The 18517-nt window shown below is 39.0% G+C and overlaps 1 protein-coding gene and 1 long non-coding RNA gene across 7 annotated transcripts in view; one reads left to right on the top strand and one right to left on the bottom strand.

The window, feature by feature from the left end:
* Positions 1–18517, top strand: part of LOC137252482 (uncharacterized) — a 613814-nt gene that overhangs the window by 408467 nt on the left and 186830 nt on the right. Inside the window, exon 2 of the long non-coding RNA XR_010953569.1 lies at positions 1739–1924. This is a non-coding gene — a long non-coding RNA (uncharacterized lncRNA). The remainder of the gene's footprint in view (positions 1–1738; positions 1925–18517) is intronic.
* The window catches only part of sff (sugar-free frosting), a 122571-nt gene that overhangs the window by 56670 nt on the left and 47384 nt on the right, over positions 1–18517 (bottom strand). For all 6 annotated transcript variants that reach the window (XM_067788243.1, XM_067788246.1, XM_067788245.1 and 3 more), the window contains one exon: positions 2968–3991. In XM_067788243.1, coding sequence (XP_067644344.1) covers positions 2968–3055 — 88 coding nt within the window. In that variant the 5' untranslated portion in view covers positions 3056–3991. The remainder of the gene's footprint in view (positions 1–2967; positions 3992–18517) is intronic.

Genomic DNA, 18517 nt, shown 5'->3' on the forward strand with positions numbered 1-18517 from the left:
CCCAGACCAGTCAGGGAAGCTAGCCGCAGTAACACGACTCACACCTCTAGATATGCAAAGCAAAGCAAAGCAAAGAGGGATGTCTCAGTGTCGAAACCCCCGTATCTCAAAAGTTTCAAAAAGCAAGGAGGACTCCAACTTACTCGGCGACTCTTATGGAAGCTAACGATGCGACTTCAGTTTCTCTGTCTTAACTTTGGTCTATCTGCATAACTTTTAAAGATATTTTACTTCTTTCTCTCCCTCCTCCTCGCCCCTCGCCCCTTTTTCCTTATCCTTTTATTCACTTCTCCCTCTTCCATTCTCTTTATCTGCGTCTCCCTCCCACTCTGTCTTATCCCTCACCCTGGACTTGGAATAATCCATTAACCTTTTATCTAAGCAGCTTACCCTCTTAGAAGATTCAGGGGAAAAGCAAAGCTGTCATAGCAAGGAGATGAGTCGTTCTTGAGTTTTTAAACAGGGAAAAGTTTAATGCATTTGCAAGAGTGCGCCGAGTATCGGGATCTATTGAATATCTTTTTAAGTGAAATCTGGAGAACGAAAAGAGTCCCCCTGACATTTCTTTGCGGACATATAATGCTTGGATGATGATGCGAAAGAGTTTGGAAACAAAATGTAATGACCGATAAAAACTTTTCTCAAGTTTTAATTAACGGGTTCAAGTTTTATATTCCCTGCTATGTTGCATATGAAGGCCGCGACGGTTCTGGTTTTTTGTAAGACTGTTCAGTTTGGTGGAGTTAACTTCGCTATGGACATGTTCAGTCTATGTGAGGTTGAGCTACCACCTAACAATTCCCTGGAGTTTACTGTACAAGTTTTATCTTTAATCTTCAGTGGGCGGCACTCTGCCCCTAACAACTGTATTATACCAGTACGCAAACATACAACCAGAAGCTCACTGTCTTTGCTCCAAATTCTTTTGATGTCTATAGCCGCTCTCATATCGATTATTTGTTATCGATAAGAAACTAACATATTTTCAACCTACAAATGCGCAAATGTTCAAATGGCAAAGAGCTAAGTATATTTTTACAGTTCACTGCATGTTTATACGTGTGTAAGACTGCACATGGTTGTGTATGGGATCTTATGTATTTATGTACGGTTTATGGCAAACATTTAACTTTAACCATATTCTAGCATTTTTTCTACTTTCTTGACTTCTTCGCCTACTTTGTTCGCATTCGTTTATTCAGTACTAACTTATGTATGCATTCTGGCATGTATAGTTGCGAGCACGAAAATAGCAGTGACAACTTTTATCTATCTTAAATATTTGTTTTTTTTTTTTATATCGAAATTAGTCCAGAAGGATCTAAGAGCCACAAAAACCCGGAGGGTCTGCGTAAGGGTGCGGAAATGACAGAACATACAATAAACATGTATATGTGATGTTTCCATGGGCGGCAGGGTTGCCAGATCTCGAGGCAGCAATCTAGCTAGGTCCTAGAAAACTTCTAGTATTTGCCAAAAGAACGGTGCCTAATTGGGTGTTTTCCGGTTGGTCATCAAACAAATTCTGGTAACAATATAGACACATACAGTCAATGCGAGGTCTTTATTGACTGGTCAGTTGAATCCAACCTAACCTAATCAGTAGATATGATTTTTGAAAATTTCAGAACTTTTTGATAAATTTTTAAAAAAATATTATTATTAAATAATTTATTACAAATTTTATTATTAATTATTTGTTTCAAAGTTTTAACATGGATTTCAATATTGTTTTAAGGTGCTGAGCATTAAGATGGCTAAACGCAGTTCTTCCAAAGACTGCTGATAATGGAGATACCAAAGTACAAGTTATGAATCAGAGTTTGAGAAAATATCATGGGGTGTGATCAGTAAAATATCTACGCCTTAAATAAAGATGTTCTAAGCATAACAGAGGATCTGGATAACTTGAAATTAGTGAAAGGTAAGTGCAATGGCATAACAGTTTTAGAGACTTAGCATTTCAATGATGGTTGGTACGATTTTTATTGATGAACTTTCAAAGCACAGTAAAGTGGCATGGAAAGAACACCCCTTAATTCATGAGTAGGAGTAGGATAAGTTTGATACAACGCTGATGTAACAATCATATTCATTTCTCAGCACTAAAAGCCTAGCGGGGAAGAGCACGGCCGTTTTTTTTAGAGACCACCCCAGCTTTCCTAGAAGTTTTATATGGCGGATGATGAAGGGCACAAATTACGGCTTGAGATCTTTCTAAAAAGATTCAGGGGAAGATAATGTTGGTATTGTGGGTAAAGTAGCTTAGTATTTTGCGGAAGAAAGGTAAAGGGAGATTTTAAAGTAAGCAGAAGCTGCAAAAACAGAGGTGGCTGAGACACGTATATGAAGTAAACATGTCCTTTATTGGGATGGAGTGGAAATTAAAGCGTCCCAGCAACTATTTTAGCTAGAAATATTTAAGTATTTTCAGCCGATATTTGGTGTGCTGATCGCAATCACTTGCATTCCGACAACATTAAAATAATATGATTAAATGTAATGTAATGTAAATCCAAGCTAACGCCAAATAAAAGTTGGAACAGGGGAGAATTGGACACACGACTTTTTGAATCTTCCCATATATGTTGAGCTATGCTGATCCAAATCTACATGCACTCCGACAACGTCTATACTTAACAAAGTAGTAGGTGATTGGAAACACGTTCTTTCCAACATCCCAAAACATGTTCAGCTGTGTTGATCGGAGACTCATACATTCAGGCAGCATTAAGTACCAATATAATTGAAAAATGTATATGTATATGTGTTTAGGCCACAAATTTTGTTACATTAAGCTGGGAGCAACGAAGGATTGGAAACGCATGGTTTCGAACCTCCCTTAAAAGAGTGGCTGCCACACTCAAAAAAAATCAAGATTTCATGTACGTTTTTTTCTCAAATTAATGAACAACTATATGTGTGTATGTATATATGCATGTAACTTGATATATATCAAACACTCACCCGTTTGTCCTTTGCCCAATGTCTTCTCCAGACGGTATGGCCCCACAAATTGGCAATTTTCCGCTGTCGTATTATTTTCCTTCTGCATTTTGTTATTTTTATTGTTTGTTGTTGTTGTTGTTGAACTGGTTTTTTAACGTAATCCAGTTTTTGTTGTAATATTTGTTGTATTTGTTGCTGCTTTTTAAGTATGCCGCCTGACCGTTTATGCCACTTCAATATAATTTCTACTACACTAACACTACTACACATATGCTGATACGCTCGTATTTCCATATATGTATGTATGTTTAAACGTCCTCACGTAATCACACACACACACACACACACACACCTACAAATACTTGTTTATGAGCAACTTTATCAAAGATTTTTTTTCACTCTACTTTTTGCACTTTTTTACTGCCTTTCGTTTATTTCTCACTTTCGCGCTTTTTTTTTGCTTTTCGCTTCACTCCTCTCCACCCCTCCACTTCACCCTTGCTGCAAAATCTCCATGGTTTTTGAAGAGTTTCTTTGTTCCATTTGCACTAATATTTTATTTACGTTGGTTTGCATTTTCGTTTGTTAAATTCTGTTTTATGTAAGCATGTTTGTTTGTTTGAATGTATGTGTGGCTCGTATGTGCCCACCTTCTCGCCCGGGTACTGCTTTAGTGTGAAATATTTGGGTTTTAGTTCGTTTTTAATTACTTTTTCACTATACTTCACTTTACATTGTTGTTGTTTTCGCTGTTTTTATAGCTTTTTTTATTATTGTTGATTTGTTATTGCTTTTATAGCAAATCGTTGACGTTTTCTTAGCTTTTTCCTCTTTCATTTCCGTACTTGTAGTTGTATCTAGCAATTGTTGTTGGTTTCATTGCATCTCTCAATTTTTACTTAGCAGTTGAGTTGAAGTTGTTGTTTTTTTTTTGTTTTTTGGTGCTGCTGCAACTTTTACAATCGTATAATTAATTGGGTTTGTGAAAAAATAGCTTCATATAAAAGCTTGTTTCGGCTGGGTTTATATTTCGTTGCATTATCTGAAAAAAAAATTTTTTTAAATTGTAATATATAAAGCGTAAAGCAGAAATTATTTTGATTATAAAACTAGTAAAATTTCAAGCTGCACTACACAACAAAGCATGCGTACACCAAAGGCAAGTCGGTAGACACCGCATTGCATAGGGTGGTAATAAGCATAGAGAAATCCCTGGAATATAAGGAGTATGCTCTAGGAGTCTTCTTGGATATTGCCGGGGCTTTCAATAATGTTGCAAAATGGGCGATTATGGATGGTCTTAATTACATTAAAGTACATCCTGCCTTAATCAGATGGATCGGCTGCATGTTAAATTGCAGAAAGATTACATCACAATGGGGATGGTACGAGGCCACGAAATCAGTGGACAGGGGCACGCCGCAGGGACGCTGGTCATCAACCAACTGCTCAGGCAATTCGATGAGGGACCCGTAAAACTTACGGCTTACGCAGATGACGTTGCAATTGTCATAAGTGGAAAGTGCCTTCCAACGATTAGTTCTTTGATGGATCGGGCGCTTCGCGATATTCATACTTGGGCATCTAATGTCGGGTTGAAAGTCAATGCGGAGAAGACGGATATGGTCTTGTTTACAAAGAGGTACAAGTTCCCAAATTGGACCAGGCCTAAGTTAGGAGGGGTAACCTTACACGAGAAACCTTGTACAAAATATTTAGGAATCATCCTAGACAGTAAGCTGTCATGGAAGCTCAACGTAGAGGAGAGGGCCAAGAAGGCCTCAACGGCACTATATGCATGTAAAAGAATGCTGGGGTGTACGTGGGGCCTATCGCCCTCTCTTTTTCATTGGGTTTTTACAGCGATTGTAAGCCCTATTCTATATTATGGAGTTCTTGTTTGGTGGAAAGCCACACAAAAAACAACATACCTCAAAAAATTAGAGGGGGTATGCAGACTATCGGTGCTTAGCATTACGGGAGCCCTGAAAACAACCCCGACGGCTGCACTGTATGTCATTTTGCACATCCCACCTGTAGACCTGGTAGCAAAGAACAAAGCGTTAATGACCGCAACCAGGCTCGGTGCTTCGGGGCAGCTTGAGCGCCGACCATATGACCATAGTAGTATAGCGTCATCAATCACAAGACGAACAGACTACATAATTCCCTATCTGCGCTTCGAGGGAGATCTTAAGGCCACAATAGAGGTGGACGGTTGGCGCAAGGGTGCGCAAATGGCGGACGGGGCGATACATGTGTACACCGATGGTTCCAAAGTAGTGGAAGGAGTAGGTTCTGCGGTATACTGCGCTGATCCGGAAATAAGCAGATCCTATAGGCTGCCGGATTACTGTAGCGTTTTCCAAGCGGAAATATTAGCCGTAACCAAAGCAGTAGAAACCCTGGAAGAGAATAGCTTAAGCTGCAACTGTGTTAACTTTTATATTGACAGTCAAGCAGCAATTAAGGCAATAATCTCGCATAGCACAGCATCTAAATGTGTGTTAGAGTGTAAGCAGTCTCTGGAGAGAATCGGGACAGGGAGAAGCATACATCTATATTTGGTCCCAGGGCATACGGGAATAGATGGGAATGAAAAAGCGGACGAACTAGCTAAAAAGGGCGCATCCCTTGAAGCTTGCTCCGTAGATGTCCCAATTAGATTGGGCGAGATTAAGCGAATGCGAGAGGTGCGCATGATCGACCAAGCGGGAAAGGCGTGGGTTCAAGCGCGGGGCTGTAAAGTGTCGAAGATTATGTGTAGGTTTACAACCTTAGACTAACACAGTTGCTCCTATCATTAAAAAGAGAGTACTGTAGACTCATGACGGGTATTCTGACTGGACACTGCCTTCTGGCGTCACATGCCCTTAAACTAGGCTTGGTCAGTGATAACAGATGTAGGAAGTGCGGGTTGGAGGAGGAAACGATCGAGCACGTTCTGTGCTCGTGCCCTGCACTTGCCAGGCTAAGACTCCAGATATTAGGAGTGACACAGCTGTCAGATCTAGAAGCAGCAAGTGGCTTAGGTCCTAAGAAGCTTCTAGTATTTGCCAAGAGGACGGAGTTATTTTATAACATAGGTCCTGGTTTTTGATATGGTTTTTCAGTTTGGTCGTTAAAACAAACTTCTGGTAACACTACCGACTCAATCAGTATATGTGAGGTCCTCATGGACCGGCCAGTTCAACCTACCTACCTAGTAAAATTTCAATATTTCTAGGTTAGATTTACTTTCGATGCTCTTAAGCTCGAACTTCTTCTCATCATAAATATCGTCCATCATCATCATTATCAGCAGTTGGCTTTTAGCCGCGTACTCGATTTTAGCCATCTGGTACAAAGCCGCACCAGCCATATTTGATGCGCGAGATGCCAATTGGAAGCATCAAGGCAGATCAAGTCTTTCTCTACCTGCTCCTCTCAACTCAATGGAGTGTTCCCCTTCATCTGCTTTTAATTCGGTTGCCGACTGGAATGCATACATACATATGCATATAAAACCGCACACTTTCTAAGACTGGATATATCTTAGTACCGGATACTTGTTTGAAACCGGATATTTTTCCAAAACCGGATACTTTTTTAAAACCGGCATCTTTTTAGAACCGGATAATATTTTGAACCGAGTAGGTTTTAAAGCGGTTTACTCGTTCAGAAGCGGATACTTTTTCGGATCCGGGTACATTTGTGAACCGGGTAAATTCCGGATCTGTGTACTTCTTACTTTGTACGACCTGCAACTTTTTCAGAAAGAGGTAGCTTTTTATAAACGGGGGCTTTTAGGGTAGGGTAAACCACTGTTAGAGATGGGTAAGCCTCTCGGCCAACGAATGCACTTTCAAGTGTTAGGATGTATGCACCAAAGTCAATAGTTCGTCTTAGTCCAACGAAGAGTACACATCTTGAATTGGAAATAATTTTATTTGAAGCGCAAATCGCATCTCCTAATTTTTCAATTCTTTCGATATTTACAGAGATGTGCTCCGCTAGGTGAGGTTATATTGGGTTGGGTGGCCACCTTTCCACTGACACTGACTTCTGATCATTAAGAAAATCGGTGCATAGCAACGATATATGCGTACACATTTTTACTGAGATACTTACGTCTTGTCCTTGTAAAAGCTGGGAAACAGTAAGGCATAAATTCATTGGATGAATCCACCTCGTCATGCTGCGTACAACTAAAACAGTAGCGGTTTTCCAGAATACTTAGCGGCACCGCATAGATTTGTGTACAGCAGTGCCTCATCAGCCCTCCAATAACCTTTGAGTGGTGGACCTTAATGAACTCTGGAAATGTCACTGAACGTTTGTTATCAAGAACCGAACAGAAAGATATCAATACTCGGAAAGAGAAGGCGTCAGCCCAACGCGTACTTATCTGACTTCAGACCCATTTTCTAGAAGCAGGCTGCAAGTAGTGAGCGATGTACCGAAGTCCCTGCTAACCTTCTCCTGCAGATCATACGTACCAACTCTCACTCAGAGTACGCGTTACTATTGCCAGGGATTTCGCTATGCCCTGGCAGATAAATAATCTTTATTGCATAGTAGCTTGATGCTTTGATAGCCGTCAGACTGTCCACATGGATGCAAAACTCCTTAACATTGAATAGGATTCTGCGCTCCGCATCCTCGGTAGCGGCGACTTTCTCTTGGAAGACGCTGCAGTAGCCAGGCAGCCTTAACTGTCGGCTGACTTCAGGTTTCTGACAGAATACCCACCTCCCGTTTTCTTATCCAGCTTTGGACACATGCACCACCACATGTTTCCCTCGAGGCTATATAAGTTTTAAAGTTGACACCCGGAAAAAAACCTGGCGCACAGTATTCGTTCTTGCTAGGGATGAAGTCGAAGATAGCAAGGGTGCTGGAGAACCCATTGTCACTAAGTCTGAATCCTTCGTTTCGGAACCCGCTGATTTCAATCAGTGTCATTCGTTGCATAGAAGAGTATCAGCTTGGTCACCATGTACCTCACTGGCAGAGAGCCCTCAACGTTTGACAATGGCTCCATTGCAGCAGTAAGAAGCAACTGAGGTTTTCCTATATTAAGCTTCTATAACAGCTTCATACCAAGTTTAATACCAAGCCACTTAAACGTGTTAGATAGTACCAATGACACTCCGTCATTATTGGCTGATCTGAATATAGTCTTAATACATCTTGACTAAAAAAAATAAATAAATGTAAGGCGCGATAACCTCTGAAGAGATCTAAGGCCGAGCTTCTCTTCCAATTTGCGTCGTGCTCCTCTTGATTTGCACTACAAATTAAACGGACGGGACCTACATGCTTTATGACGACTCCGAACGGCATCTGTAAGGCAGATGCGTTTTCACTGAAAGCTTTTCATGGCAGAAATACACCCGGAGCGCTTACCAAACACTGCCGAGGGGCGACCCCGCTTAGAAAAATGTTCTTATAATTTAAAAACCTTATTTCTAAAATTTTGATGTTGCTTTGCCCGGGGTGTGAACCCAGGGCATACGCTGTGGTAGGCGGAGCACGCTACCATCGCACCACGGTGGCCGCCGTCTTGACTATCCTATTAAATAGAACTAGCTCAGTTTTATTGTGGTTTACAGCTAGTCTGCAGTACACAGACCTCCTGGCCAAGGTTTCTGGGTGTTTCGTCCTAAGCAGGATTGCTAGGTTGTCAGCATAGGCCACCACTTGGCTATCTCTTGGAGTTGTTCGTTTCCGACAGCCAGGAGTAGAAGTTAAACCACAGAGCGCAGCTTTACCAGAAACAAATAATTTGACGTGTTTCGAGAAGAACATCGTCCGCTTCTTATCCGTAACGACCGATATCGACAAACTATTTATTATTAGCTTATTATTGGGAGCTAATTATCGCCAAGTTATCGGTTTATTGGCGGGTTCACGCCCGGGCAAAGTCATATAGAAAATTTAAGAAAAATAGCGGGATCGCCTCTCGGCAGTGTTTGGTAAGGTGTATTTCTGCCATGAAAAGCTCTCAGTGAAAACTCATCTACCTTGCAGGCGTCATTCCGAGTGGGCATAAATAATGTAGGTCCTGTCCCGCCAATTTGTAGGCAAAATTAATAGGAGCACGAAGCAAATTGGAAGAGGAGCTCAGCCTTAAATCCCTTCGCAGATTATCGCGCCTTATATATATTAATATATCGGTTTATTTCGCCAAGTCGTCAGCTTTTTACCACTTTCTTTGATATCTGTTTCATAACAAACCGATGAGTCGTCGTTGATAGAAAACTGGCCAATAACAAAGCGGCAACACTCCGATAACAAATCGACAACTTTTCGATACTCAACCCATTATTTATTGATTAATTATCGATGATTTTTCGATAAACAATCATTCAGAAATAAATCGACAACTTCTCGGTCTATTTTCGATAACAATCGGATTACTCGTCGATAAAGAGGCAGTAACTGATTTGTAACTTTTGTTCAATCATCTTTGACCAGCCGATATGAAATTTGATAACACGCCATCCGATTTCGGTCTCGGCTTTGCTATTTGGATATAGCAGAGCAGTGGGAGCACATTGCTCACTTTATTAATGGGTTTGTTGAAGGAAGAAAACGGAGAGTTCGGGTGAGATGCGGGTATAAGCAAATTTCATATAATCTTGTTTTATAATCAAATATTACATAAAAAGGAATCCCTATGCACTCAATTAAACTTATTCTAAGCATAAATTAATAATCAAAAAGGCATCTGCGTTCCTTTTGTATGAATTATAATGCATAATTGAGCCTTCTGAGTTAACGCCAGCTCAGCGTTAATTCCTTTCACAGTTTAATAGGAGACAATGGCCATATTGCAAACAAAAGCAAATACAAGAAAACGAACTTTATTAATAAATGGCCCTTTTAATAAATTTAATTAACTGAAATTAATTTATGCAGTCATGGAGGAAAAAAAGCTACCTACCGAAAATTCTTGATGATAAGCGTACAACTTGAGAGTGCGCGTCAACGATTGGAGGCTAAATCAAATTCTAACGCAGCAAAATGAGCTGCCAAGTCGGCAAAATGGCAAAACGAATGCTGCAGAGATTTTTTGAATAAAGAAAGGAAAAAGTGAAACACATAAGGATGATATCCATGTCATGAAAATGTTTGCGTGCATGAAAGTAATAAAATGTTCGTACACTTCAAGATAAGCCTGATGATGGCACAAAAAATTTGTGTATTGAAAAATATATAACATAAAGAAACAAATATGCAGAGACTAGCGAGGCACCGAGCCAAAATTAATGTAAACCTTAAGAAGTTGAGCAAAATTACGTGGGCAAAGCAAGGTAGCGGTGCGCAGTAAGACGCAATGATTAAACACAGTTTTCTGCAGCAGCACATAAAATATTTCTGATGTTGAACAAGTAAACGTCCTATACTACACCCTCTCACTCCATCCTCCAGTAAGAGACACTCTCAGCTACTCTCTCAATCACTCTCTATTTCAGTCCCTAGTTGCTTACTCACTGTGTCTCAACATCTCTCTCTCCCACTTTTTCTCTTATTTTTTCCGTCTCAAAATATTTTGATATCATTTCTTTACGCCTCGCTCTCTCTTTTCTTACAACTGGTTCATATCTCAGTCTTAACCTTTCTCTCTTTTTCTCCCATTTTTTACACTTTCTCAATCTAATAGCTTCCTACTTATCAGTTTTTCTTTCCCTGCGCTTCAATTTTGTTTAATTTATACCAAAATTTGTGTAATGCGCTCCATCTCTCAGAGAAAATCGAACTTGCTTAATTATTTATCTGCAGTTTGTGCGCCATCTATGGTTAGAAACTTGAAAAAAAAAAGTAGAAGCGTACTGTAAGATAGCTTAAGTTTAGTTTTGACCACACAAAATATCGGTAGCCTCACTTTACAGAACCTTCACTTTGTAGCACTAATTTCTTCAATTATGTTGTTGGTCTAAATTAATAAACTCTTTGAGAATGAGAAGCGACGAGAGAAATTGAAGTGGATATAGACATGGGTAAGAGAGAGAGACTACAGAGGAGGTCAAGAAGAAGATGGAGATGAAAAGTAAGTGGATGAGATGAAACTAGAAAGAAAGGGAGTATGGGTATGAACTTGGGAAAGGAGAGAGACTAGTAGGTAGGAAAAGAGTAGTATAAAAGAGGGATATGTACTTTGGGAGGGAGAGAGACTAGAAGGTAGGATAAGAGTAGTATGGTAATGGAGAATAAGTAGGAAGCGAAGAAAGTAGAAATGAATGTAGTACTAGAGAGAGGCAGGTTTAATGGGAAGGAGAATGAGATAGAAAATGATGAGGGAGAGAGACTTAAGGGGAGGACGAGAAGCAGATAGAGATGGGGAGTAAGTGGGAGTGATACAAATAGAAAGAAAGGAAGTGAGAGAATAGCAAAGGGAAAGGAAGGAAAAATCAGGCATAGAATGAAGGTATAGGCAGAGTGAGAGAGTGGGACTGGAACGGAGTTCGAGAGGAAGATGGAGATTCAGTGGGAAAGATAAGAGCAGATAAAAAGAGTATGAGAGAGAATTGAGACTGTGAGATTGAGTGTAAATGCAAGAGATAGAGGGAGTGAGAGACAGTACAGAGAGTACAGGCGAAAATAATCCTTGTCTCTAAATTATCCAACCTATTGTCTTTTTATGTCCCGGAACACCATAAGTACATCACACAGTCACTTTCTCAAGCGTTAGGATGCTCGGCTATCTTTAGTACCTCTAAAATATCCTTCTATACCTGAACTTGCCCCTGTATGCAATCAATTCCAGCGCCAGTCGTGCTTAGTCGGTTTTTGTGTTCGAGAATGGAAGAAAATGTATGACTTCTCACGCGGTCGGGCCACACAGGTTCTTTAGACCATTTCTTTCATAAATTCTGTTACTAAATCTGCAGTGTCGACTTTATATGGATACTTGGTTTGGATACTCAAAAACTCTAAAACATTAAAATTTTCATACAAAAGTGTTCGTTAGTGAAATTGCCCCACTATGCGGTACGGAGTTTGGAGTGGGAACACAAAAATGCCAGAAGTGCCTGTGAATAAACTGAATTTTATCTTAAAATTCATACAATCTAATGGAAAACAAGTAAGGAAGGCAAAGTTCGGGTGTAACCGAACATTACATACTCCGATGCCAAATTGCAGCTTGCAAAGCTTTTAAATTACCTTCTTTTAAAAATGGGCGAGCCACGCCCGTTGTTCAAAATTTTACTAATTTTCTATTCTGCGTCATAAGGTGAACCCACCTACCAAGTTTCATCGCTTTATCCGTCTTTGGTAATGAATTATCGCACTTTTTTCGGTTTTTCGAAATTTTCTATATCGAAAAAGTGCTTGTGCTTATAGTCCGATTTCGTTCATTTTAAATAGCGATCTGAGATGAGTGCCAAGGAACTTACATACCAAATTTCATTACGGAGAGACGGACCGGCGGACATGGCTAAATGAATTTCTTTTTTCACCCAGATTATTTTTATATATAGAAGTCTATATCTACGTCGATTAGTTTATGCCGTTACGGGGTACCGGTACAAAATTAATATACTCTGTGAGCTCTACTCAGCTGAGTATAAAAATTTCACTAACATTCAAAAGAAGTAAATAAAGCGGTAATGTGTGCATATGAAAGATTGTTGTTGTTTATTTGACATTTCCTTATATGTGTGTGCATATGTGCGTGAGAAAAATGTTTGTTAATTTAAAAGAAAGTCAATTTGCGTATACACTGAGAGCAACTGGGTCGCATGTGATATGTTAAAGTAAAGTTGTAGATGTATGTGTGACACATATACATTTGCGATTATTTAAATATGCCCACACACATATGTATATATGTGACTACTTTCCTTTAGTCGAACAGTCATACGTGCAGTTGCAAACAACGCACTACTCCGCCGGAAGGAAGTAAGCAAGGTCGGAAGGAAGAAAGTAAGGCGAGACGAAGAGGGTCAGACGAGTTTACGGAAATTCGTCCGGAAAGGCGGAAATAAGTAAGTAGTGCTATTAAGTGAGCGTAAAAATATGCATTAAAATGAAAATGAAATTAAAAAAAGAACCACAAGTAAAAATAAATGAAAAATGTAAATTAGAACTAAAAAATTAATTGAGCGGAAGCAATTAAGTGGATTTAAGAGGAGAAAATTAAAGATAAAGAATAGAATAAGAAAAGAAAAAATGTATATTACGATTGCGATTTTTTAGCACCCACATACATTTTTATCCATTATGAATGTCCTCAGTGAGTGCTGGGTGGCGGCGCATTCGTTCCACCAGATTACGTCCCAATAGTCTTCAATGTAGCAATTGCTTTCTCTGATAAACTTAAGTAGGAGCGAAAGATCCAACTACCCAACCTCTGCCGGACTGTCGAAAAATCGTGGTTCCAGAGTTCTGGGTCGTCTTGTTTGCAGTTGTTGTTGTTGTTGCGCTGAAGATACTCCCCGAAGGTTTTGGGGAGTGTTACCGATGTTAATGGTCCTTTGCCGGATATATATCCAGCATGTTACTGTAACTAGGACCATTAAGGTACTAGTTCGACCAACTCGGGAACGAGCGAATTTGGAAAACTTTCCTGGCTATCCTTGATTTTCGTTAGTACATAACCCAAAAATCGTCGTATGGAGCTGAGAACCATGGGACCTCGCAATCGTCCTGGTTGGTTCAGGTTAAATCCGTTGTCCTGATCTCATATTCCTCGTTTTCGTTTAGGATATAACCCAGCAGTGATCATACATATATGTCCCCATTGCTTATACTCTTTGCGGAATCTTTCCTGGCCATCTCATCTGCAAATTCACTCCCTTCTGTATCGCTGTGCCCAGGGACCCAGCAAAGAGAGATATTGAGATGCCTTATGAACTCCAGCGAGGTCAACACCGCCGCACCATATCCAAACTTTGTCATGTTGGATTCTACTGCTTTTAAGGAGGCCTGGCTGTCCACAAAGATTGTTACATTGGTCTCTGAGACCGTACTGTTCTGGAGCTTTAGTTATTGCATTGAGCTGCGCCTGGAATATATTGTCTGAGCTAGGACGTCGGTACGACTGATTTGCCTGCATGTGCCTGGAGTACAGTTCCAGTCCAGTTCGCGTCACTCTGGCACCACTTTGGTCTGAATACCGTAATAGGTGAAACTCTCACTAATCCAGAATCCACTCCGATATACCCAATGTATGTAACACTTGCAACATTTCCTCACATGACAGCAACCATCTTTTCAATTGGAATGTGGAACCAATGCAACCCTGTTAAAACTGCTAGTTTTCTTAGACTCTCGTTCGAGGATATTGATGACAAATGATGAGTGATTGCGTCTATGTGATGGGGCAAAGCTTTGCTGCAACAACATCAACAGTTGCCCTTTCCATTTTCGAGCCGTCTGTGTAGATTTTAATGTTCCTAACACTGTTTAAGTCTTCCTACCTCGGAGGAAGGATGTTCTGAAGCAAGAATTCCACAACAGCCTTGATACGGTCGCTGTCGGACGTTAGTTCAGCTGTGGTCCCTTTTGGTCATCCAATACCAATGCCGCATTCGATTGATTTCCACACTTTGGATTCTCTGTGTGGAAGAGCCCCTTTGGCTGCCAAACCCTGCACAAACTTCAGGGCTCATATTAATATGCTAAAATCTGTAGTTCTTTTAAAGCAATGCGGACGCGACTGTGGAATACATGATTTGAAAATGGTATTGGACTATTGATAATAGATTATCGAAAAAAAGCCAAGTGGTGTGGTGAGAAAACTAAAGCCCAATAGGATCCAACGGTTGCAGTGGATTCCTACCACAATGGTCTAATCTATTCTCTTCTATTCTACCATAGATAGAACCGACCGGTTCATAGTGTCCTTACACTATTATACTATAATAAATAAAGAAAACTTATGACCCAGTATGAAATTGATTTCCAAATAAACACATTTATTAAAAATTTACTAGGAACTACTTTATTTGATCGACTGACAGATAGCTTACATGCCAATAGTTCAGCAGGAGGTGAAAAGAAAAAACCAAAAACATGACTAACAACAATTTTCGCATTTATTGCTCTTAAACACTGTTCCAAAGTTTAACCGACAAAGAGTAATTTGCCTGCGAAATGAAAAATGTGTGTTGAACGCCTAAAATTATGCAATGCAGAAATGTGCGCTCTCATACCAACTGAAGGCCTTTTATGGATTTGTATGTTAAGCTTTGAAAATAAACTCATGAACACTACATGGCACAATTTGAAAGTATTTATCTGCCACGCCCCTTTCAACACTGGCGCCAACAAGCACCACACTTCACACATGACATTCAGCAATTTACGAACAACAAAGTTTTAAGGCAGTAACAGCATACCAACAACAGCGGCAGCAGCACGCCATAGCATGGAACAGGCAAAATATATCATTTTGTTGGCAATAAATACATACAACCAGCATAGACAAGGAGCTATGAAGTAGACACAAGGCTTTGGTGAGAAATCAATAAGGACTTGCAGCAAATTAAGTGGTGTGAGTGTGCGTATGCGTGTTATACTTACACATACATGAGCATGTGTATGTATGCAAATGTGTAAATAATGGCAGCAGGTTTGCTTGAAATTTGCGAATTTTCTAAAATTTATACTGATGGTTTTTTTCGCATACAAAAGCAAAAGTAAACACTAAATGAGCACAAGAGATAAGTAGAGGTAGAAGTCAATGGGTTCAACGGGAAGGAAGGAAGTGAAAAAAATGGTCGTTGAACGAAAACTAAAACGAACAGTGCACAAATGAAAGCAAGCAGGCAGGGAGACTTTCAAATCTACATTGATGTTGGCACCAAAAAGCAGCAACCGAGTCCGAGTTATGCGAGTCAAGGCAAATTATTTATTTTCACATTTTCTAAGCTTGCTTTTTACAATTTATTTTCAAAGTAATCGGCCTACATCACCGCATGTCCTTTGCAGCTTCTGACCGCTACATATATATAGTTATTTACTATATGTATGTATAGTCTGTTGGGGTTGACCTCTTTAAACACATTAATAAGCCATTTTGTTCTTATGAATATGAATTGGTTTACAAACGAGCCAACAAGTAACACATAATATTTCTTCCAGTTGTAGGTTTTTGAATGAATATATGAATTTGAATTAAAGGTCCTTTCACACGAGATCACATCCATATGTACATATGTATGTTTATCTGTGCTCTGTGCTTTTTATACCCAATGTTTACCTGTGCCCAAAGATATTCAGACCAATTCAAATATTCCCGCGGAATTTTGTTCTCGCGGATTTTTTTATTCCCGCGGAAAAATTCCTCCAATTCTGTTCTCCTAGGGAGAACAATAATTGGGGAATAGGGATTTCGAATTTTCGAAGTCAGCTGTTTTGTCAATTGAAATTTCGTTGCACATTTCTTATTTTGTTTAAAAAATTGAAAAGTTTAATTATTGTTGCAAATTTGTTGGAAATTAAGAAATAAAATATAAACATTGCACAGTATTTATTGCATTTCATGTGGTATTCACTGAAATGAGTAGTGAATTGGCGCCACAGCAACATCAACAGCGGAACATAAGAAGAAGACGGCCGCATAACACAAATCTGCCGGAGCTGCCTGCTTTCATTCAGCAAAGCAATTTTCTGGCGGCCAAGTTGAGTTGAATTCGTCCTTCATCATATGCCAAAACCTATTTAAGCCTTATTAAAAAATCCTTGCGCAATTTCTGGATGGCTGCATCAAATTTGTATACCAAGAGCTCTACCGTTGCTTATGATATACTTTTCAACTTAAAATAAAGAATATTGTGGTTGTAGTTGTTGTTGTATTAGAAGTGAGAATATTGTGGTAGAATATAAATACATCTTTTAGCACAAATTTGTACAAATAAGTGTTCTTTTTTAAAATAACCAATTTCCTTTAACTATTTTGATGCATTCCCTTTAATTTAACAAGTGAAAAAACTCCTATGAAATGGCAGAGAAATCTCCCTCTCCCTCACATTCATAATACCTGCTTTTCTCCCATAACCGGTTTCCGCTTTTTCGAACATTGTTCAGAATAGGAGGAAAGGGAGAAGTGAGGAATTTTTATTTAGAATACGAGGAATGGGAGAAGGGAGAAAACTCGCAAGGAATTTTCGTTTAGAATTGGGCTGATTATATATATTTTTTTTTGTTTTTTGGTATTCAATATGGGCAAAACCAACTTTTACCACGCGCACTTTTTCGATATCGAAAATTTCTAAAATGGAAAAAATGCGATAATTCGCTTTCAGATCGATAAATGAGAATGGCTGAACTGGAACTATAATCGAATTTTTCGAATAAAGGAAAAATTTGTTACAGTTAATTTTACAATTTTACAAATTTTACAATTGTTCGCATTTTTTCCGTTTTTCGAAATTTTCGATATCGAAAAGGTGGGCGTGGTGGTAGTTCGATTTTGTCCATTTTTAATACCACTTTAATCTGGACCATAACTTAATGAAGCAAGATATAAATTTAATTTAATTAAAAAAAAATGGGTGTGGCACCGCCTACGTTGAAAAGAAGACAATATTTAAGTTATGTAGGACAGTTGTCTTTAAATATTGTTGTTTAAATATCAAGTGAAAATGGCTTCAATCGGTTCACGACCACGCCTACTTTAAATCCAGAATTAAATGGTTTTCAATATGGGCAAAACGAACTTATCGAAACGAACGATATCGAAAATTTCTAAAGTCAAAAAATTCGATAATTCACTTTCAAAGATCGATAATCTGATATAAATAGAATGGCTGAACTAGAACTACAACCACGCCTACTTTTTCAATATCGAATTTTTAATTTAAAGAAAAAATTTGCCACAGTTAATTTCCTAAGACCGATAAATTTTACAAATGTTCCCATTTTTTCGGTTTTTCGAAATTTTCGATATGGAAAAAGTGGGCGTGGTGGTAATTCGATTTCATCCATTTCGATTTTGTTCATTTTCAATACCACTTCAATCTGGGTCAATAAAATTTAAAAGAAATATGGGCGTGGAAACGCCAACATTGAAAAGAAGACAATTTTTAAGTTATGCAGCGCAGTTGTCCTTGCCATTGTTTAAACACCAAGTGAAAATAACTTAAATCGGTTCACGACCACGCCTACTTCAAACCAAGAATAAAATGGTATTCAATATGGGCAAATCGAATTTATCGAAACGAAAGATATCGAAATTTTCTAAAATAGAAAAAAAATTCAATAATTCACTTTCAAAGATCGATAAATTGTTATAAATGAAAATGGCGGAACTCGAACTACAACAACGCCTACTTTTTCAATATAGAATTTTTCGAAAAAAGGAAAAATTTGTTTCAATTAGATAAAGCGGGGAAGTTGTTTTGCCAACACTTCGAATGTATTTCGGCCACATCTCAGTGAAATTTCATCTACCCTTCAGCTGCTTTACGGAGTTGGCATAAAACATTTAGATCCCAGCCCGCCAATCAGTAGGAAAAATTTAAAAGGAGCATCACGCAAATTGGAATAGAAGCTCGACCCAAATCTTCTCGGAGGCAGATCATGCCAATTTTTTTTTTATTTTTTATATTTAATGTTCCAGACATTTCTTCAAAAA

The sequence above is a fragment of the Eurosta solidaginis genome, chromosome 5, assembly GCF_040869045.1.
Source record: "Eurosta solidaginis isolate ZX-2024a chromosome 5, ASM4086904v1, whole genome shotgun sequence".
NCBI lineage: Eukaryota > Metazoa > Arthropoda > Insecta > Diptera > Tephritidae > Eurosta > Eurosta solidaginis.